Source organism: Juglans regia, chromosome 11 (assembly GCF_001411555.2).
Source record: "Juglans regia cultivar Chandler chromosome 11, Walnut 2.0, whole genome shotgun sequence".
In the NCBI taxonomy this organism is placed as follows: Eukaryota; Viridiplantae; Streptophyta; class Magnoliopsida; order Fagales; family Juglandaceae; genus Juglans; species Juglans regia.
The window spans coordinates 36,572,721-36,594,696 of record NC_049911.1 but is presented as its reverse complement, the minus strand read 5'-3'; the positions used below and the strand labels follow the sequence as shown (position 1 = coordinate 36,594,696).

Below are 21,976 nucleotides of genomic sequence, written 5' to 3'. Positions count from 1 at the left end.
GTGCGAGAGTCGGCTTCACTAATCACGAATGAACCTTCATCTTCCTCCCTGTTTCCAAACAGTGTTTTTAGCCTTGCCTCTCTCTCTCTCTCTCTTCAGATCGGTGAACACTAGCCAAAGCTACTCCGAGGTTCAACTTAGCAAAAATCTCCAAAGTACAAATCCATCACTCTTTATTCCCCAAAACCTTCAAATCCAATATCAATTCCTTTTCTTCGTCCGTTTGTTTTTCTTCAATTATTCCGTTGAAAAAATAGAATCTCTTTCTTTTGCAATAACTCAATTATTTATATCATTTTTAATATCGACATTTTTTTTAACTAATTTTTTCTTGATTTGCAACAAATCAAAGCCTCTTTCAATCTCTATCAACATGACCACCGGAAACCCTTCATACACCAGCCCAAAACCCTGCAAGCACCTTGCAGATTACAAGCTCAGCCACGGCCTGAGTGGCTATAAATACCTCCAAAAGTACCTCAAGACCACCCCACCTGGGAGAACAAGTGTCGAGAAACCCGATACAAAGATACCCAGATGCATTTCTTGTGATGGTATTCAAGGTAGACTCTATTTTTGCCTGATTTGCTCCTCGGTCTCCTGTTTGGACCATACCCTATTGCATACCCAGTCTGAGAATGGTCATGATGTAGCTGTGGACATAGAAAGGGCTGAGCTTTATTGCTGCGTGTGCTGTGATCAGGTCTACGACCCTGATTTTGATAGGGCTGTAATGTCCAAGCAAATCATGGGCATCCCAAGAGGCAAGAATGGTGATGAGAGTATTGGAGAGAGATTGGTTAAGAGGAGGAGGTTGGGCTCTGGTGTAGGACAGGAATTGGTGGATTTGAAGATATCTAAACATTTAATTTCCTTGAGGGATCGGAGGGCGAAATCTTGTTATCCATTGGGTTTGAGGGGATTAAATAATCTGGGGAGTACTTGTTTCATGAACTCCGTTTTGCAAGCATTGTTACATGCACCCCCTTTCAGGAATTACTTCTTGAGTGAGGGGCATAATCATGAAAATTGCCGGAAAAGATCGGTGGATCGGCTATGCTTAGCTTGTGACATTGATGGTATTTTCTCGGCTGCGTTTTCAGGTGATCGGGCACCATATAGCCCTGCTCAGTTTCTTTACAGGTTTGCTCTTTGATTCTCGGCATGTGCCTCTTTGATTCTCGCAAATCTTGCTGGTTATGAATTTAAATAGCACGATTTTGATGATTACTTTATACCGAATATTCAAATTGTTATTTGATGGGTAATCGAGCTTGAGCCTCCTCAGCAGATCAACCAATTGGATTGAATTTAATGATTTCATGATCTATATTTTTTGGAGCATGTGTTATCCGATTCAAAGTTACATAATGTGAATTCTTTTCATAGATTTTGAATAAAGTTATCCATATTGTTGTGAACGTCATTTTTGCATCACCTGTTATGTGTTTGGAGCTGGATCTACACAGTTTAATTGAAAGCTGCACGGAATCACTTACAATGATGTCATTGGTTTTGTTTGATGGGATCCTGGATCTGGATATTTTATTAATTATTTAGCTTTTTCTTTCTTGTTTTTTTTCCTCCATAAATAATTTCCGGAGATAAAACTACTCTGAAATGATGAAACTTTGTTTACGTTTCAAGTTGGTGGCAGCATTCAGCAAATCTGGCAAGTTATGAGCAGCAGGATGCTCATGAGTTTTTCATTTCAGTCTTAGATGGGATCCATGAGAAAGAGGGCAAATCAAGGAACCAAAGTGGAGGTAATTAAAATTGGACGTCTATTAGGTTTATTTAATTTCCAAGAAAAAGGAGGCTTGTCTGGTTCTTAGTCATGTAGTATCTACAATTGAGAGTTTGGACTGGATATATCCTATTAAGTGAATGAACAGACAAGTTTCCTTGAACTTTTTGAAGTAGTGCAGCGAAAATGTGGGTTAAGAAGATGGATAGTTTTGTTTTGGTTCTTAGTGGTTATGCCTCTTATATAAATCATTAATATTTTTTACAGATAATGGAGATTGCCAATGTATCGCTCATAGGGTATTCTCTGGGCTCCTGAGATCAGATGTCACCTGCATGACCTGTGGATTCACTTCAACAACCTTTGATCCCTGTGTGGACGTCTCACTTGACCTGGACACAAGCAATTTCCCTCCAACAAATATAGCTAACAAGCCCACCAAACCGGATGGAAACAGTAGTATGTCTACTCTTCTTGGTTGTTTAGATTTGTTCACAAGGCAGGAGAAGTTGGGATCAGACCCAAAACTTTACTGCCGAAACTGTCAAGAAAGGCGAGACTCCGTGAAGCAAATGTCCATAAAGAGGCTCCCATTGGTGTTGTGTTTGCATATTAAACGATTTGAGCATTCTCCTGTCAGAAGAACGTCAAGAAAAATTGACCGCTATCTGCACTTTCCTTTCTCCATGGATATGACCCCATATTTGTCCTCCTCGATTGTCAGAAACAGATTTGGGAACAGAATCTTTGCTTTTGAGGGTGACGAGTCAGACATTTCTACAGAATTTGAGATTTTTGCTGTGGTTACTCATGCAGGAACGCTTGAATCTGGCCATTATGTTACTTATCTACGCTTGAGAAACCAATGGTACAAATGTGATGATGCTTGGATTAATGAGGTTGACGAGGCGATTGTGAGAGCTTCACAGTGTTATATGATGTTTTACGTGCAGAAAATGCTTTACCACAAAGCCAACGAGGATTTGAGTTGCCTGCCAATCTCCCCACTGCGGGACACATTTATTCCCATTCCTGGATGTTGCTGAAGAGTTTTTTAACCGATCAGGGCTGAAGGTTGGCAGAGCATGAAATGGGCTTTCAACGCCATTGAAGGCCAGTTAAAGAGTCAAGAAAAACCAATGAGAAGGGGCAAAAGAAAGACTTTCTAATTGTTGATGGGAGTTTTCAAGCTTGAAAACTTGAAATCAATTGGCCTGGAGGGCATGAACATCATCATAATTCACTGTTTGTCAAGGTTAAGCCATAATCACCCTACATACAGCCAGTCTCTTGTGCAGCCATTTTACAAGATTTTGCTCAAGATTCTTTCACTTTGCAAAATAACTTCACGACTAAAGGCGTTCCATTTTAATCTGGATTCTACTCACGGTTGGTCTTCAATTTGTGATTGGCCACATAAATGATGATTGGTTTCGGGGTGTTATCCCAGTACCCTGCTATATATGTCCTAAACACTATGAAATTATGAATGTTATGCTCATTTTATAGCAGTCTCATTGTCATGTTCTTTTGTAAAATATGAAGTAGCTTTTTCTCTGTAGAAGTAGAAATCACAGGGCAAGTTCTCATTGCGCACGCTTCGTGGTGAACAGTTTTCTCTTTCTGATAGATGGAGAGGAGAGTAAAGAAACATTAATGAGAATGGCACCAACTGTTTAAAGCATTGTGACGCGTCCCTATTACTCCGATACCTGCTCAAGGATTAGTGTAAGACAAGTGATATTTGAAGTTAACTGATCAAAATATCTCATTTTTTGCATTGTACATTTACAGTAAATGGAGATTCTCATTTTCCTTTCTTTTTTTTGACTTCTAATGTTTGTTGTTTTCTTCAGATTACCTCAATGCTAGATAAACTGCTTCCCCAACCTTGGTATTAGAACTCCGTGCACTGCGGACTTTGTAGACGAGTTTTTCAATTCACTTACAGAAGGCCAATATCTTAGAAGCATTATGGGAACCACAGCTAAACAAAACCAAAAAAAAAAAAAAAAAAGAGGAAGAAAGAATGGTGTGAAAGCGATATAATTATTTGTTAAACTCGTGTTTTGAGTCTTTACACAACCACGAGCAACAAGCAATGAGGCGCTCGGCAGTGTCGTATTATTAGGTTGCTCGGCAGTAAAAATAAAACGACGTGTTGACGACGTCACCTATCGATGGAGAAGTCAAACATGCAATTATTCTACAAACTGTGTCCAATAATTGTTAACAAACCTTAAATAAAATCATCTTCTAATTACTGCTGGCTGGCTGGCGTGCGTGCGTGCGTGCGACAATTTTCAGCAAAACTGGCATCGACGCGTGTGTCTGTTAAACAAGCAATTGTTGAAACTTTGCTTCTCCCGAGCCGTTTGAATAATGAGACGAAATATTTGTAACGAGTTGAGATAATTTATAAATAATAATAAAATTATTAATTAAAATTAAATAAGATGATACACTTCTATATCAAACGGAATCTTCAGGGTAATGGTTAAGATTTCTTTTTTTTTTATCCTTATTCTTTAAAAAAAAAAAAAAGAAGCTTGGCGCTTTCATATTTGTTTATTTCCTGTAATTTCTGATGGCTGAAAATGTTTTGATCTTATCTAACTAGTAGCTGTAGATTTTGGGTTCTTGGTCTTTCTTTTATCTTCTTCTCTGTCTCTTTCTTTTATTTTCTCTTTTTTTTTTCAGGCTCACAAACAAGAAGTAATTTGTTGTATAATTAAGAATTCCAGACTCTGTTGTATTTGGTTTTAGTTTTAATATAGTATCCATCTTGATAAAAAAAAAAAAAAAAAAACTTACACTGGCGGTAAAGTAATAAACCAATGGGTTGGGTTGAAAAATAGGGTATTCCCGTTTGGTTGGTAAAACAAAACCTGTTGTCAGAGATTGCATCTGCAACCTTAAGAACTACCACATTTCTGATCTGCCTCCAAATAAATCGCTCCCCAATCTGAGATGGGGCTTTGGAAGGAATTAGAGCGAAACTATATTACCAGTCTCTTTTAAAAAATTACTTGCTTTAAGTCAAAGTTGGTCCAAGCAAAAACCAGAACCCAGTTTCGAAATCTCAATCTTTCCTGAGGAATTTCCATCGGTTTGAAGAAGCCCAGTTCAGGAAAGAGAACTCAGATCAGAAATATTATTTTATTTTCAATCTTCTCTGGTGTTGCCCATTTCAGTAAATGTTGTTCTGTCGAGCTGGGTGGCTGCTGACTTCTTGTTTTTCAAGAAATATGGTGTCGAAAACACAACTGACTTCAGGAATTTCTATTTTTCCTGAGGAAACTCGATCACTTTGATATTTCCAGATCAGGAGACATTGATTCGTGAACTGGATTTTTGTTGTTTTCGCAAAGTTTGTATCAGAAGAAGTTAATAATGGTAGAGGACGAGAATCTCGAAGAAGCCCCTGGTGATACTGAGAGGGAAAAAGAGTCTCAAAAGGATTTTTGTGGTTGTTTTTGCATTCCAATCCGTTGGTTAAAAATGCTTGCCTCTGAGATGCATTGGAGTTTTGTATTTGGGGTGGTGGTTGTTTATGGAATAAGTCAGGGATTAGGTGGAGCTCTTAATCGCGTAGACATGGAGTATTACATGAAGGATGTCCAGAAGGTGCAGCCTTCTGAAGCACAGATTTATACAGCGATAACTTCCATTCCTTGGATTGTCAAGCCTCTCTGGGGCCTTCTTACCGATGTTCTTCCAATTTTTGGGTATCACAGGCGGCCTTATTTCATTTTAGCTGGTAAATGACACATCATATAACTTTCACCTCTAAAGTCATTCTTGAATATGCAATTTAGCTTTATGGGATCTCGCTGATATGTTTATAGTTTACCATAAAAGCGTCAAATTTAGATTCCATTTTGAGTGTTCAAAATGGAATTAATTTCATTCTATAATTGCTTATTTTAGTGAATAAAAATTTGCTTCCACGTTATTTCACTGAATTTTCAAATTGTTAAGTAACAAAGCTAGATTTATATATTTATTTATTTTTGTTTCCATGTTAGTAACAACGCTAGATATCTGCATTTTGAGCATCCTAGTTCACGTTTGATCGGATGGACATTTTTTATTTTTTAAAATTTCAAAATATTGTGTCTTGCTTGCCTGTGGATGGTCTTGTTGTTAGGAGTTCACTATTTGAGTTTCTTCATATTTTATGCGGAAGCATTTATTGGATATTTTGTGAAAAGTGATGATGATGTGAGCAGAGGTTGCACCCCTAAGAAAGATTTGTCATTAAAGATCGAATCATCTTATATTTAGATGTACTTGGGAGTCATGGATGATTGTTTTATCAACGTGGGCTTCAATTGTAAATGAGTGACACAGAAAGAACATGGATAGGAACCCATTTTCGGTGGGGAAAATGGAGGTGGGAAGGAGATGCATGAGTCTGAAACAGAAGCAATCGTAATAAGAACATTCCTACCTTATATTTACTCTATATTCTTGTTCATATTGTTATCCCTGCAATCATCACAGGGGTTCACAATTGATCTCTACATATCTTTTTGGTTTATCCAATTAGACTATTCGGCTTGCAGTGACGTTTTCCCCTTGTCCCTTTAGTGGAAACTATAATGACAACAGCATCTATGTTGAGGAATTCTCATGTGATGTGCAATGTGGTCACTTAACAAAAGTACAAGAAGCCTAAAAGGGGGAAAGTGAAAAACTAAATTCTTGTGAGATTTTCACTTCAAGTTTTATATTCTTAGACCTGATTTGTCCATAACATTTTAACAAAAGTTAGTCCTTTAAGTAACCTATTACACGAAGGATTGGTACAGTTCTCTCATTAGACAGTTCTTGTTGTGTAATTCAGGTTTTCTCGGTGTGATCTCCATGCTCTTGTTAGCATTGCACGAAAAGCTACATCTTGTATTGGCCCTACTGTCATTGACAGCGGGAAGTGCTGGGGTAGCAATAGCAGATGTGACCATAGATGCCTGTGTGGCACAGAACAGTATTAAACATCCTTCTCTTGCAGCTGACATGCAAAGCTTGTGTGCGTTGAGTTCCTCAATTGGAGCACTAGTAGGATTCTTCATAAGTGGGATCTTTGTTCACCTCATAGGCCCAAAGGTTATCCTCAAATCTTCAAATTTAAAAGCTATTTTATATTTTTCATATCTTTAATTTAAAAGTATCATTTATTGTATTTTTCAGTTTTTTCTTTTCTTTTTCTTGGTAGGGGGTCTTTGGCTTGCTGACTATCCCAGCTGTACTTGTATTTTCAGTTGGAAGTCTGCTTGACGAGCCTTATATGCCCAACTTCGCTTACAGACAGGTAATCTTTACCCCTGTGAAATCTTTGATCCTTTTAAGCTCAAAGTCTAATATATGGCTGGACTCAGGTAAACCAGAAGTTTCTAGATGCTGTCAAGGCTATGTGGACAACACTGAAATGCCCAGACGTTTGGAAGCCATGCTTATATATGTACTTATCCATTGCATTGAGCTTGGATATCCGTGAGGGAATGTTCTATTGGTACACCGACTCAAAGGGGGGACCCTCTTTATCTCAGGTATTTGATCTAGCAATTGTCATTAAGCAATTCCCAATCGTGAAGACAGCCAAGGGGAATCTAAAACCCACGAGATTGTTGAACATTATGATATTGTGAATTCGGAATATGGGAAGAAGACAAAGGAGTTGCAAAGTGATAGGTGATAGTGACTTCCAGCCAAAATTCACTCTCAGGCCTTGGTGGCTATTGCAGGAATATAGAACCTAGTCCACTATATTTTTTATAAATGAATTTATGCACACACCACAGTAACAAACATATAGATGAGATGCTGTGTCATCTCCGAATTGCACAATATAAGACATGATTGATTATATGTTAGAATGGTTTAATTTTTCTGGGCAAGTTATGATTTAGTGACTAGATGAAAATCTTGCCTCTAATTTGTGGCTTGATGCAGAGAACTTTGTGCATGGTAGTAAATTATGGTTCTTATGATGTATGCAGGAGAGTGTTGGCTATATGTTCTCAATTGGTTCAGTTGGCTCCCTCTTGGGGGCGATCCTCTACCAGAATTTTCTTAAGGATTACCCCTTCCGAGACTTGCTCTTCTGGACTCAGCTGCTTTTTGGTTTATCAGGAATGCTGGATTTGATCTTGGTGTTGCGATTGAATTTGAAATTTGGCATGTCAGATTATTTTTTCATAGTTATTGATGAAAGTGTATATCAAATGATTGGAAGGCTCAAATGGATGCCTCTTCTTGTCCTCAGCTCAAAGCTTTGTCCCTCAGGTATTGCAGGCACTTTCTTTGCTCTGCTCATGTCGATTGACAACGTCGGAATTCTCTCAGCATCATGGGGAGGAGGCTTCCTCCTTCATATATTGAAGGTTACCCGAACCAAATTCGATGGTCTATGGTTGGCCATATTGATTCGGAACTTGTTGAGAATTAGTCCACTTTGTCTGCTGTATCTGATACCCAGAGGTGATCCGAACTCCTCCGTTCTTCCAAGTGAAGTCTTGGGTACAAAAGAGGGGATTGAAACGCAAGAAACTGAGGATATTGAATTGGTTTCCCTCATAAATGATGTTGATGTCAAATAGCTAAGTACAAAGTTATTCAGAGCGAAATATTCTTGGATTTTCAATTACAAACATATGTAGATGAAGCTAAAGTTGCAAGCTTGGGGCTGGCGAGGTGCATTCTTGAGATTATGCGGGTAGCCCTTCTTTATGATTGTAACATTTATCTTCCCTTCAGTCTTTCCCTCAGACTTTTGTTGCAGAGTTTTTAAAATTGATGTTCATAGAATATTGACCGGATGAAAGACCAAAAACTTTTGATACCGTTATTGCTCTTTCATTCATGAAGCCTAATGTCTAGTTATATGTTAAATTGGTACAACAGGTTTTCGATCTTTCCTTTCAACCATTGCATGTATTCCTGTTGAATTATCAGCCCACTTTCGTCATGAATATTGTAATTTTTTTTTTATAATCTTTATTGTATTTTATTTCGCGATAAACAAGGAAACAAATCCCTTCAGTTTCCGCTCTAAGCGGTGTACTACTCTGTTTTTTTTGCTACTCGTAATCGACATTTAAAAGTTGCATGGCCAGCCACGTGACAAAGACGTAATAAATCAATGGACTCTTCCTCCTGATGATTGGTATAGATAGTTCTTGTTGTGTAATTCAGGTTTTCTTGGTGTGATCTCCATGCTCTGCTCTTGTTAGCATTGCACGAAAAGCTACATCATGTATTGGCCCTACTGACATGCAAAGCTTGTGTGCGTTGAGTTCCTTAATTTCACCTCATAGGCCCTAAGGTTATTCTCTAATCTTCAAGTTTAAAAGCTATTTTATATTTTTCATATCTTCAATTTAAAAGTATCATTTATTGTATTTTACAGTTTTTTCTTTTCTTTTTCCTGGTGGGGGGGTCTTTGGCTTGCTGACGAGCCTTATATGCCCAACTTCGCTTACAGACAGGTAATCTTTACCCCCGTGAAATCTTTGATCCTTTCAAGCTCAAAGTCTAATATATTGACTGCATCTCGTTTTTTAAACATCGTGTGACTCAGGTTTCGGCCTGTTACATTTTCATTCTCTTAGCTAACCTTTTCTCTGGTCAGGTTGTATTAAAACTTGCCGAGATAGGAGATGAGTTAGACCACGTAAAAAAAGGGCATTACAGGAAACAACAACAAAAAATTAATTTTCATTAAAATAATGAGAAGAAAATAAGAGATTCCATATAAACAAACATTTATCTGGGCAAAATTACCAGAAAAAAAAACTCCTAAGTGATGGTTGCCTAACTTAAAAAATAATGTAATGAGTTTCAAGGGGCAAAATTATACAAGGATCTGACTGGGAAAAACAGTAAAAATTCCAGCAGGGTTTTGCTTGGTATTTGTAACAGCACCACTTTACCGACCCAAGTCGTCGAGGCTTGAGGTAAGTTGAAAGGAAGAACTTTGATCCTGGGATTGAGGGCTCAATGGATGAAACCCAGGGTCATGCATGTCATGTGGAAGCTCTGGCAACGGTGCTTCAAGCCGAAGAACCTTAATTACTTGCCCTGCCTTTGGCCTTTTCCTGTCGTTTGGTTGAGTACACCATAATCCCACAACCAACAAGCGTTTTATTTCATCCTCGTGAAAATCCATGCCCAATTTCTCATCAGCTGCTTTGAGAATATCTCCTGCAAGGTAGAGCTCCCAAACCCACGTCACGAGTGAGACATGAAATTCTCCATCCTGAAAAGTTCTCCTGCCGCAAGAGATTTCTAAAGCCACTACTCCAAAACTAAACATGTCTGATTCTTTACTGTCCCTCCCTTCATTTGCATATTCCGGGGCCATGTAGCCATAAGTCCCAACCACCCTACTTCTCCGAGGAGTCAACCTCGGATCCACCAACTTAGCAGCCCCAAAATCACCAAGCTTGGTGCTGAAATCTGTGTCCAACAATATGTTAGCAGACTTGATGTCTCTGTGAAGGACACAGTACTGCTCCGCTTCTTCATGGAGATAATGAAGGGCTGAGGCCAAGCCTGAAACTATCTTGTATCTGGCATTCCATGGGAGCGCTTCTCCCTTGCCATAGAGGTGATGATCGAGGCTGCCATTAGCCATGTGCTCGTAAACAAGCAAGAATTCGCCTTGCTCATGACACCACCCGATGAGCTGAACCAGATTCCGATGTATTAAACGACTAATTATCTTCACCTCGTTGATGAATAGAGACTGAGAGTGTTCGGATTCAGTGAGGATTCTCTTCACAGCAACCGGGCGTCCTAGATCGGACAATGTTCCTTTGTAGACTTGGCCAGACCCTCCTTGTCCTAGCTTTCTATCCTTGGCAAAGCCGTTGGTGGCTGCTAATAGTTCTAGGTAAGAAAATTTCCTAGGCAACGCTTCTCTTTCAAGATTTGTACTTATGGAGGATTCTGAGTCCGCGTCATTTCCATGGCTTTGATCATTGCCGATTCTCCTCCTCTTCAGAACTAACCAACCGATGATGCTCGTCAGCAACATCATAATCAAGAAACCCGCAGCAACAGACGTTGCCAAAATTGTCCTCCTCATTTTATTGCAGCTTTGATTCAAATTTGAGTGAAAATCCCATGAATGAATCGTATACCGCTCATGCGTCGAGCTTGTAGAAGCTGAGAAACCAATCTTTACACACTGGGGCAGAACCTCTTTTAGATCGAGATGGCAAGAAAGATAGGATTTACCCTTGAAAACAGGGTTTTTCTCATATGTCCAGAACACACTAAGGTTCTTGGTCGAAGCTTTGTAAGTTATCCACACGTTAGCTGCCTTCCCAGCATGCGATTTAGCGTCCCAACTTGTGCTGACGGTTGAACGGGGTGAGTTTTCACTGATTCCAACTCGCTGCATCGAAGTGTGGAACTCAACCATCACGATACGGTTCTTGGTCATGTCGGAGTCGCTGGTGGAATTGAATAATCCCAGTTCTCCACCAGCAGAGTTGGGCGGAAGCTCGTACCCAACACGAGCAAGGAAAAAGGCGAGGCCGCTAGGCCCGCTAACATTGTCAATGGTGAAAGAGAAATGGGTTGTAAAGTCGGCCCCATAACTCCCCGTTAAGCAGCTGTCCCATAGCTGCAGGGGCTTTGCATACTTAGCCCGCCCTACGCGATACGGCAAATCTGATGCGAGGAGCACAATTTTTCCAATGGAAAGCCGGGCATCGCCTTCGTAGTTGATGTTTGGATTACTGGAATCACGATCAAGATGGAAGGAAAATGGATGGGCAAAGTGGATACAAATTTGGAAGAAAACAAAGAGAAAAATGCAGGGAAAATTCAAGAAGTGAAGGCTGGTCGGAGACATGGTGAATGAAAGTATGTTGTAAGAGACCATGCCAGGCGTGCTGTCTGTGTCCGGCCTGGGTGGAACGGATTCAGGAGCTGTTGATGAATATATAGACTGGGATTCAGGGGTTTTGTGTCCAAATTTAAGGCTGAGACTAGGAAATCCTCATTTCCAAGAAGGAATTTGTATTGTGCCGAAATAACACGTGATTCCCCACTGCTGTATGCAAAGTGTGTCGTCCCTTTCATATTTGGGCTATCATTAGAAAACGGAATGATATATGACTTGTATGAGGAAAGTACTTTCATTTCGCATATGACTTATATGTATTATTAATAATATTTATATCACTTTGATGCTTTTGAACTTGTGTCTATAACCCTCTCTTGTGTTAAGATGGGGAACATTTACTACGTCAATATAAGAAGAAATGCATGCGTAATTCATCATTTCTTTTTTTTTATTATTTTTTTAACTTTGGGTTGCTTTGATTTCTTCTGATGCAGTGTATAGGCATTGACTTTGATAAGAAGTAAGATTGTGTCATAAACCATGTAATCTATCCTATTCACCAGTACACGTGAGAATGAATAGAGCAGAGCGTGGGTGTGGGTGTGGATGAAGGAGCTGCTTCCTTCCCCCTTTTTTGTACAGTAAATTAAGGCTTCGTTTGGTTACCTAATTCATCTCAACTCATCATTATAATTTTTTTAAATTCCAACACAAAATATAATAAACAATTTAACTTTTTTAAATCTCAAAATAATAATAATATTAAAAAATAATATTTTATCATCTCAACTCAACTCAATTCAATTCACTTTAACATCCAAACACAACCTGAGTAACACATCACAAGACTTGGAGGTTGAGAATCGACCAAATAGCTCGTGCGGGTGGGGTTGGACTGTTGCCTTCCCATATTCTGTCTATCGCTGAGAATGATCGATTGGAGAATTTGCGTTACAAAAAGAGAAGGGCGGCCTACAAGGATTTCAACTGTTTGGCAAAAGGTAACAGGTGATGGTTGAGTTTAAATTCGGAAAAGTGTTTTGGTCTCGAGTTCTTGAATTGATAAAATCCAAAACTCATGTTGTTATTTATTTATTATTGTTTTGGTTTTGAAAACTTGTGATGACCCTTGTAATTAAATTCCAAAACTGATGTTGTTAGGTATGATCGCCTGGCTATGATCATCGCCTAGGAATGGAGCATAGAGAGTAACGGTTTTCACACAATAATATTTTACAATATTTATTATAAAATAAAGATATTTTTTTAAAATAATGTTAGTTTTATAAGGTATTTTATAAAAAAAAAATTCTATATACTATACTACTTTCATCCTACTAAATAAAACGTGATACATTTATCACTATTAAATGATCATTTATTACATACTTCTTTATTATTTAATAGTAATGAATGTGTTATATATTATTTAATATGATAAAAATAAGATGAGAGTGTGATGTATAATATTATTATTTTGTTAGTTTTTTTTTTTAAATTTAAATTTTGAATTTAATATATCAAAAACTAAGGTGGAGAACTAAAATTTTTTATAAATTTTTAAATATATTTAGTAGTTTTTTATAAATAATGTGAAAAGTGAGTGTGTTTATATTTTTCATTTGATAAAGAGAGCCACCTTGTGTACAACACGTGAAGGAGTTTCATCATTCATGTGAAGTGGCAAATGGTAAAACAGCTGCTGGTAATGGTGTGGCCCTTCAAATTTTGGGGAAGAATGTCGGTCCGCGCCGTGTGCTTCATCAGAGCGAACCCGGAGCGGCCACGTTTGTGCCTCTGCGCCGCCCCCCCCGTATTGCCTTTTCGCTTTGGTCAATAAAGTTTCTCAAACTACTCGAGTTGAGTTCCAACTTCCACGTTCTACAGATAATTGTCAATATTTCACTTTACACAAAACAATTAATAATAAGAATATTTTTTTTTTTTGTTTATCAGTTTTCATCGACAAAATTTCATAGTTTTCTTCGGAAAATACGTGTTCTATTTTCACGTGTATTTACAAGAAACGGAGAATATAAAGATGTGTTTGGTTGATGAACACACTCATTTATTTAAATTAATCTCAAATCAATTATCGATAAAATTTATTATTTTTTTTAATTTTTTATAAAAAAATTAAACTCATTTCAATTTATTTCATATATTTCAACTAAATAAAATTAAATTCATCTTAATAAAATTTAAAAAATATTACTATTTATAATTAAACTCCATTCATCTCAACAAGCTATAAAGCTACAGCGTAACTTTGAAACTTATGCACTCACATTTCTTTTCTTTTCTTTTCTTTTCTTCTTTTTTTTTTTTAATAAAGTCCTCCATGTGTTTGTACATTCTTCTCCCTTTAACCCAAGACTTGAGTGACGCTTGTCTGGGCTGGGCCTAATCTACTTGGGTCTAAATACGGTTGTGATTAAGTTGGGCTACTATGGGCTTTAGATGTATGGGCCTTAGCTGGCCTGATATATTTATATATATATAATATAGGAAGGGCTACTTGACGACCACGGCGCAGCAGATAACAGACTTGCTCTGTGACCAAACACCTCGGTCGTTTTGCCCTTATTCCGGATTAGGGTTACACTCTTCACAATCTCAGTTCACAGACTCGCTTTAGGCGCCAACCAAAGCGCTTGCAATTCAGGCTCTCTCGTGTCGGTACAAACAGGTTAAAGCTGTAACCTTTTCACCGCCAGGTAAAACCTTTCAGTTCTCGAAAGTTTCTACGCTTTCTTCTCTGTATTGCTTTTGTTTTCTCCTTCTGGGTACTGCTTTATCTCTGTCATGGATTTCATGGTTGGAAAACGCCATTGTTCGACGAAATGCTCGAGTATTTTCAAAATTCCAGGGTCCGTTTCTGTGTCTTATTCCCCAAAAAAAAAAATCAATTCCTCCCTATTTCGCTTTCTGGTTTTTATTGAATTGCATTCATATTTTGACTGAACCTCGGTTCTGATTATCTGATCAGATCATAGTTGGGATGTGAGGAATCAAAAGTCGTTAGCTCCTCCATCTATTCGGAAAGAGTAGAAGTCATAGACAAATCCCTTTGTGTAATTTCTTTTCTTACATATAATGAGTTCTAATAGTAGCAACGCTTTGAGGTTATATAAAACATTGGACAAGCCCTTTTCCACTGCTACTCTCATCCGAGACCATCTTTGAGTAGTATTGCTTCTTCTTTTTCAATTATCTTTAAGCTATAGCTGATACAATAGAGTTTGTCAGCATCAATGTAATATATGAAGATAAATCCTTTTGTCGAAAATAGGAAACTTTTCTTGTTACTTCGAATCCGTAGGAAAATCAACACAAAAACTTGTAGATATGAAATGTGATGATCTCACGTTATTACTTATTTGGAACTGGTTTTTTTTTTTTTGTTTGAAGAGTAAAATCAACTGCTCTCGCGAAAGATATCAGTGTTACTTTAGATTGGCTTGGTAAGGGGCTATTAAGCAACCTGCTACCTGGCTCCAAAGATAAACTATCAAATCTCAAAAAATACCCTTTGGCTATATGTTTTTTAGTCTTGAAAAGTCAAGGTAGTCAAGTACTCTGAAATTTCCAATGTACCCCTGTATATTTACAAGATTGTGTACCAATTCACTTGAACAACTTGATTAGTTCTCAATCTTGTGGGTATTTAAACAATAAAAAACTTGAAGTAAATAAATAGATTTGCAAAAGACAACTATTGGTAACGAATGGAAATCTTTTGAAGAACTTTTCAAAGGTAAAACTCTAAGGGGTAGCCAAATCTAGAAAATATAATTTTATTATTTGAAAATCAAATTACAAATAAATTATCAATTATAAAACCTTTGTATTGACTCTCTTACTTGACCAGACCCGTTTGTCTTCTATCGCAGTAGCAACTAGAACTTCTGGCGATCTTCAAATATTGCATTTTCTCATGGAACTCCAATGGCTAAAATCCAATCAACGATTCTCCAAACTTGGAGCACGATCACACTCAATGAGAGATGAAAAACAAGATAAAAATTTTCAAGTGAATTTTCACTCTCAAGCACTCAGAATATACTCTCAATAATTACTGGCTAAAACTCCTTAAAGAGTTTTTAAATCGAATCCCTTTAAATATAAAGTCTGGAAAGAGTTCTAGTTGAGATATGACTCTGCTAACGGATCAAGTCTGTTCCGAGAACATCTCCTGACGGGTTGCTGATATTTCGAGATAATTCTTCACTGTAGTTTCTGATTCCAGTTCAATCTTCTGTTTTGGATAAGTGCAAATTCTTATGGACTCCATTTTAACATAACTGACTTATCTAAACAAACTCTAAAACTTCTAGACAAACTCAATATTGTTATAGATAAAGTCAATAATTATTTTACATTCATCCAAAAATACAAATATAATGATAGGATAAAGTCTATTATTTAGTCACTTAGTCTTTGTCAAACTTTTGTATTTACATACTCAATAGGACATTTGTTCAAGATCATTCTTCAGATAAACAGATGAAGTCAAATTCCTTATACTAACCAATTTCTTTACCGCCGAAAGAGACTATAATAAGTACATTTTTTTTGTTAAGAAGGTTACTCTTTTCCATCTCAATTTAAAATCTTGCTATTGTTTTTTTTGTTCTAATTCTTTTGAGATATCTCAATATCAATTTGTACTATTGCAACCTTTATTGCAATTCTTGTCTATCAGCTACCTTTTTATACAACCAAAATGAACTGACTAATAATATTGATTAATTTTAGGGCCAGGAATGGGTAGCCAAACTGGTACAAGCAATGATCGATCAAGGACATACTGGACGCCAATAATGGAACGCTATTTTATCGACCTTATGCTAGAGCAGATGCATAGAGGCAATCGAATTGGCCACACTTTCAACAAGCAAGCATGGACTGACATGCTCAATGTGTTCAATGCAAATTTTGGATCTCAATATGACAAAGATGTTCTAAAAAGTCGTTATACAAATATGTGGAAGCAATTCAATGATGTGAAGAATCTTCTTGGTCAGAATGGATTTTCTTGGGATGAAAATCGACAAATGGTGGTGGCTGATGATTATGTCTGGGATGCTTACATTAAGGTACATTACTTTTCTTTTTGTTCATATCGTAAAAGCATATATATTCAGTGTGCTTGGGCTACGCCTTCTGTGTTTTTAAATAAAGTCTCCAATTACTTCTCCAAAAAATAATATCATGAAGGCATCTAGTCCATACTTTTTAAGAACATAAAGTGCATGCAGGCTTACCCTGATGCACGCTCCTACAGAACTAAAGCAGTGCTGAATTTTAGCGATTTGTGCCTGATATATGGGTATACAACCGCTGATGGAAGATACAGCCGATCGAGTCATGATCTAGACTTTGACGAGGAAGTGCAAGGAGTAAATATGGGTATTTATCCTTTTTCCTGCTGTGGAGTTGGCTTTATTATGGGGACTGAATATGATAGTGTTGATACTCTGTTTAATAGACTAGTTTTATAATGATTTATTTATTTGCTGCTAAGCTTTTATACACATTTTGAAAAAGCTCTGAGCTGCTTGTCCTATTCATGGTGTATGAAACTTGCACATGAGATATGGAATAATTGAGATGCAGTTGGAATTCAGTCTTACGATCTTCAAAATGGAAAGTGTTTCAAATTGTTTCTACAAAAAGTTGCAGCCTAGTTGTCATGTTATATAGTTTAATAGATATGACCTTTCTTCACTTATCAAAATAAATAAAGATGACCTTTCTTAGTGGACAACTGAACATGAGCTGCATAAAACTCTAAATATGTAGGATGACTGCTCCTGTGATGGTTTGTTTCCCAGAATGTTCTTCAATGTAAATAAGGATGTGCTCTGATAACCTGATATGACTATGTTTACAATTGTTTTCCTCAAATTGTAGTTGACGGAATGGGCTGCCTTGGCCCTTCAAGTAACGAGCGAACGAGGACTGATTGGACTCCTGCCATGGACCAGTTTTTCATTGAGCTTATGCTGGACCAAGTAGGAAGAGGCAATAAGTCAGATAATACTTTCAATAAACAAGCCTGGACTGATATGCTTGTTTCGTTCAATGGAAAATTTGGTCCTCAACATGGGAAAAGGGTTTTAAGGCATCGATATAAGAAATTGTGGAAGTACTATAGCGACATTACACTTCTTCTTAAACAAAATGGCTTTTCCTGGGATGAAACACAACAAATGATTGCAGCTGATGATGATGTTTGGGATGCATATATCAAGGTACATCGTTCTTAATATTTTTGTTCTCATTCTTCTCTAAAGTTTCTTTACTGACATATAATATATGTAGGCACACCCTCATGCGCGGGCATATAGAACAAAAACCTTGCCAAACTACTATGATTTGCTTCTATTATATGGAAATGAAATTGATGGTGGGATCCCCTGCGACTTACATCAAGACAAAAACCTTGAAGATGACTTATCAGACAGAAAGGCTGGTGAGTTACGACTTACTTTGCTCGACTTTGACTTTCATAAGATAGCTTTTGCTTAACACCGATCAAATGGAAATCATATGGAGAGAGAAATTGGAACCTCACCAGTATTTATCAATTTTGTAAATGTTTAAAGTCTCTCTCTCAGATGAAACTTAGTTGTCGGTCTTCTGGTTTCTTCATCACATCTCTCCGGTCAATCAATATTTACACATGTTCTCAAGCCTATAAATCATAAATGTTTAAAGTCTCTCTCTCAGATGAAACTTAGTAGTTGGGTCTTCTGGTTTCCTTATCACATCTCTCTGGTCAATCAATATTTACATGAGTTCTCAAGGCTATATATCGTAGCAAGGTTCTCTTGTAATATTTTCATGGCCAAAGAGTTACAAGGATGAACATGGTAATATTCAGAAGATGGTTTTAAAGTGTAGTCATGCAAGAAAGGCTGCTTATTCATTTGAGATGTCTTGAGTACTTGCCAATGCTTGTATCTTTCATTTGTTTGAGACCTTTGATGAACTCCTATAACTTTGGGTTTGTAGGTGAAAGAGAGGGAGTACAGACCCCTACTTTTAGTGATCGTACAAGAACATATTGGACACCACCAATGGACCGTTATCTTATAGATTTGTTACTAGAACAGGTGCATGGAGGAAATAAACTTGGACAGACTTTCATAACCCAGGCTTGGATTGACATGGTCACATCTTTTAATGCAAAATTCAGATCTCATCATGACAAAGATGTTCTGAAGAATCGATACAAACATTTGAGGAGGCAATACAATGATGTAAAGATTCTTCTGGAGCAGAGTGGGTTTTCGTGGGATGAAAGAAGAGAAATGGTAACAGCTAATGATTGTGTTTGGGATGCTTATACCAAGGTGAACAGTGAACCACTCTCTATTCTAATTTTACTTTGTTTTACCCTACTGCACCTAACACAGAGTGCATACAGGAACATCCTGATGCTCGATCATACAGAGTTAAAACTCTTCCAAGCTATCACAAATTGTGTGCTATCTTTGGGGAAGAACATTCTGATGGTAGGTACAGCCGTTTGTCACGCAATGAAGAACCCAGTGGTGAATTACCTATGCTGATGACTGGTATGTATCTTACTGAAAATCCTGATGGCTGCAGTGGTCAAAAGTATTATCTTGAGTCACGAGTTTAGTACAATGAGTGTGAGTTCTATTGGCTCTTAAAGCAAAATATATGTGCGCCTTTGTGGTGCTGGCATTAAATTCAACACAATGGGCCCTCTTCTGTGGAGATTTAAATTTAGGTTTAATTTGTGAACTTAGGTTAACTTGAAGGAACAAAATCATACACAATCATATTGAACAAAGGGAACAATTAACTCGTCCTTTAAGATGATTTGTTCTCGATATGATGTGTCTAGGAATATTTTTTTTGATAGGTAATAATGAATTTATTCCAAGTAAATAGGCATAACCCAAGTACATAGGATGTATACAAGTGAGTACACCTAGATACAAGATATAGCAAAATAGAACTAAGGCAAAACATATTATAATTACGCATTTATGTCATTTCTAGATTTTAACAATTATAATTACGCATGTCAGTTCCCCTCATACCATGTGGTTTTCTTTTCTTCTTTCACCCATGCACTCATTTGCCTACAGCAAATTGCAATATATAATAATAAACTTTTGTTGAATGCATGATCGAAGATAAATTATCTGGATTCTCTAGAAGTTCACTTTTATAAACCTTAGTGTCCGAGGACCACATGGATGGGTTTATGTGAGCTGCAATATCCTGCATTAGTTAAGCTGGTGTAAGCTAATGCCTTTAGCGTTGTTATGCACATATTTTCTTGATACTTTATATTTGTTAATTGAGAATTGCTTAAAATTGTACATTCTGATCTCAATAGCTTTTAAACCTGCAAAACAAAGTTGTTGCTGGAATTGGATGAATCATCTTGGAATGAAATTGAACAGGTCATTATCTTTTTGTTGTGATTAAACTACAAGTTAGATGATAGCATGAATGCTGGGTAAAGGATTTGTCTCGTGTGCCGGGAAATGTATTGCATGCTGTGTGAACCTGAATTATTTTGTTTTCATTGTATTACATAAAATAAAATAATTTTGTATCCTCATGGTTTTCCTCATTTTGTAGGTGAGCCAAACAATGACCAATCCCCTGCTGGTGATATTCCTTTGAGGATGGATCGGACACCATCAATGGAGCTCTATTTTATTGACCTCATGATAGACCATGTGCAGAGAGGCAATAAGGTTACTCACGCATTCACTGAGCAAGCGTGGGCTGATATGATCGAATCATTTAATGGAAAATTTGGGCTCCAATGTAACAAGAATCTTCTAGAAGATTGGTATATATGCTTGATGAAACAGCATGATGACATCAGCAGCATTCTCAATCATGGTGGTTTTATGTGGGATGAATCTCAACAAATGGTTACGGCTGAAAATAATGTCTGGGAAGATTATGTTAAGGTGCATTTCTTCCTCTCTGCTAATGCTAATGTTGTTTTTTTGGACAGCTACCTGTTAGTGCTCCACCTCCAACACATCACATAGGAGTGAGAATTATGCTTATTGAGAGAGAGAGAGAGAGAGAGAGAGAGAGAGATTTTAGCAGTTGAACAGCTAATGCTGCTTTTTTTTTTTTTAATGTGGGATTGCAGCAATGCCTCCTGCATAATTGTACTGACTGTAAAAATGAGTTCAATGTTAGCCAAAATTATCGTTTATTGATTCTGCCAATGACAAGTTGCTTATGTATGTATGTATGCATTATGCAGGGCTACCCTGATGCTATTTCATACAGAGGTAAATTGTTATGCAGTTTTAGCGGTCTATGCAAGATCTTTGGAAATGAAGTATTGGATGGAAGACATGGTGATCAGTTTCTGGGGTTGGAAATAGAAATGGATAGAGCGTGTGAAGAAGATCCACAAGTTCCAGCTGGGAATACTGAACCATGTGATGATCAGAGGAAGCGACCAGCTGAGACAACATCCAAATCACAGCGTCCTGGAAAGGCACAAAAGACTGGCAAAAGAATGGAAGAAGCTATTTCGGAGATGGCGTGTGTGGTGAAAAGGTTGGTGCATAACAAGGAGAATAAGAATTATAAATTGATAGAAAGTGCAATCGATGCTCTCCAAGCAATACCTGACATAGATGATGAGCTAATGTTGGATGCTTGCGATCTTATGGAAGATGAAAAAAAGGCAAAAACGTTTTTGGCATTGGATATCACTCTGAGAAAGAAATGGTTATTAAGAAAACTTCCTCGGTAGTAGAGTTCCTTATTTCGAGAGTGACATGATCCATTTGTCTCGACTCTCTCACTTTTGAGTAACAAAAGTGTTTTTTTGACTGGATTAGATGCTTTAGTTTGTAAATGTATTTTCTTGTTGAATTTGCAAAGAGTAGAAAAGATTTTTTGTTAATATTTGTAGGAAAACAAGGATTTTGATCCGATAGAATGAATACAGTCTATGATAGAATGTTAACAAGAATTTTCGTTAACATTTAGACGTTGTTTGTTTTCACAGATAAGTTAAAATTTAAAAAAATTTAATTATTTATTTTATTTTGTGTAAAAATTTAAAAAAATTGTAATATTTAGATGAGTTGTGAAAATAAAAGAGACGTTACTTATAATAGTCAATCAGTCTGTCCGTCTATAAAGGTGAAAGGACTTTCTACAATGAATAAGATAAGGTTTTAATACTCTTTCTTTTTATTTATGTGCGAATCAAACTACGTGCTGAAGCATTCAGTTTTACTTCAAAAACGACTTCTCGTGTAAATCATTATAAATTAATTGTTACAATATTAGCAGGATACTTCGTACCAACTTGCCAATTAAATTCATAGATAGCT

The 21,976-nt window shown here is 37.1% G+C and overlaps 4 protein-coding genes across 6 annotated transcripts; 3 read left to right on the top strand and 1 right to left on the bottom strand.

Annotated features, from left to right (window-relative positions):
- Positions 1-7: 7 nt before the first annotated feature.
- On the top strand, positions 8-3,524 carry LOC109005202 (ubiquitin C-terminal hydrolase 22-like). Its single transcript, XM_018984014.2, has 3 exons — positions 8-1,143; positions 1,648-1,766; positions 2,015-3,524. Exons 1-3 carry the CDS (start codon positions 29-31, stop codon positions 2,791-2,793), a joined length of 2,013 nt encoding a protein of 670 aa, XP_018839559.2. The 5' UTR covers positions 8-28; the 3' UTR covers positions 2,794-3,524.
- A 1,099-nt stretch (positions 3,525-4,623) lies between these two features.
- LOC109005205 (probable folate-biopterin transporter 2) lies at positions 4,624-8,645 on the top strand. Its single transcript, XM_018984017.2, has 5 exons — positions 4,624-5,507; positions 6,597-6,856; positions 6,966-7,061; positions 7,129-7,299; positions 7,750-8,645. The coding sequence occupies exons 1-5, from the start codon at positions 5,141-5,143 to the stop codon at positions 8,347-8,349; spliced, it is 1,494 nt and encodes a 497-aa protein (XP_018839562.1). The 5' UTR covers positions 4,624-5,140; the 3' UTR covers positions 8,350-8,645.
- Positions 8,646-9,532: 887 nt separating this feature from the next.
- Positions 9,533-11,842, bottom strand: LOC109005203 (L-type lectin-domain containing receptor kinase IX.1-like). Its single transcript, XM_018984015.2, has one exon. The coding sequence runs from the start codon at positions 11,640-11,642 to the stop codon at positions 9,678-9,680; it is 1,965 nt and encodes a 654-aa protein (XP_018839560.1). The 5' UTR covers positions 11,643-11,842; the 3' UTR covers positions 9,533-9,677.
- Positions 11,843-14,149: 2,307 nt separating this feature from the next.
- On the top strand, positions 14,150-21,602 carry LOC109005201 (L10-interacting MYB domain-containing protein). 3 transcript variants are annotated; one of them, XM_018984010.2, is made up of 9 exons: positions 14,150-14,323; positions 16,365-16,705; positions 16,868-17,018; positions 17,523-17,863; positions 17,934-18,084; positions 18,627-18,967; positions 19,042-19,192; positions 20,238-20,578; positions 20,887-21,601. In XM_018984010.2, exons 2-9 carry the CDS (start codon positions 16,373-16,375, stop codon positions 21,385-21,387), a joined length of 2,310 nt encoding a protein of 769 aa, XP_018839555.1. In that variant the 5' UTR covers positions 14,150-14,323; positions 16,365-16,372; the 3' UTR covers positions 21,388-21,601. The 3 variants fall into 3 exon arrangements, with proteins under 3 accessions (XP_018839555.1, XP_018839558.1, XP_035538979.1); XM_018984013.2 differs by lacking the exon at positions 14,150-14,323 and adding an exon at positions 14,361-14,476 and having other exon boundaries at positions 20,887-21,602; XM_035683086.1 differs by lacking the exon at positions 14,150-14,323 and having other exon boundaries at positions 16,537-16,705; positions 16,894-17,018.
- Positions 21,603-21,976: the final 374 nt, after the last annotated feature.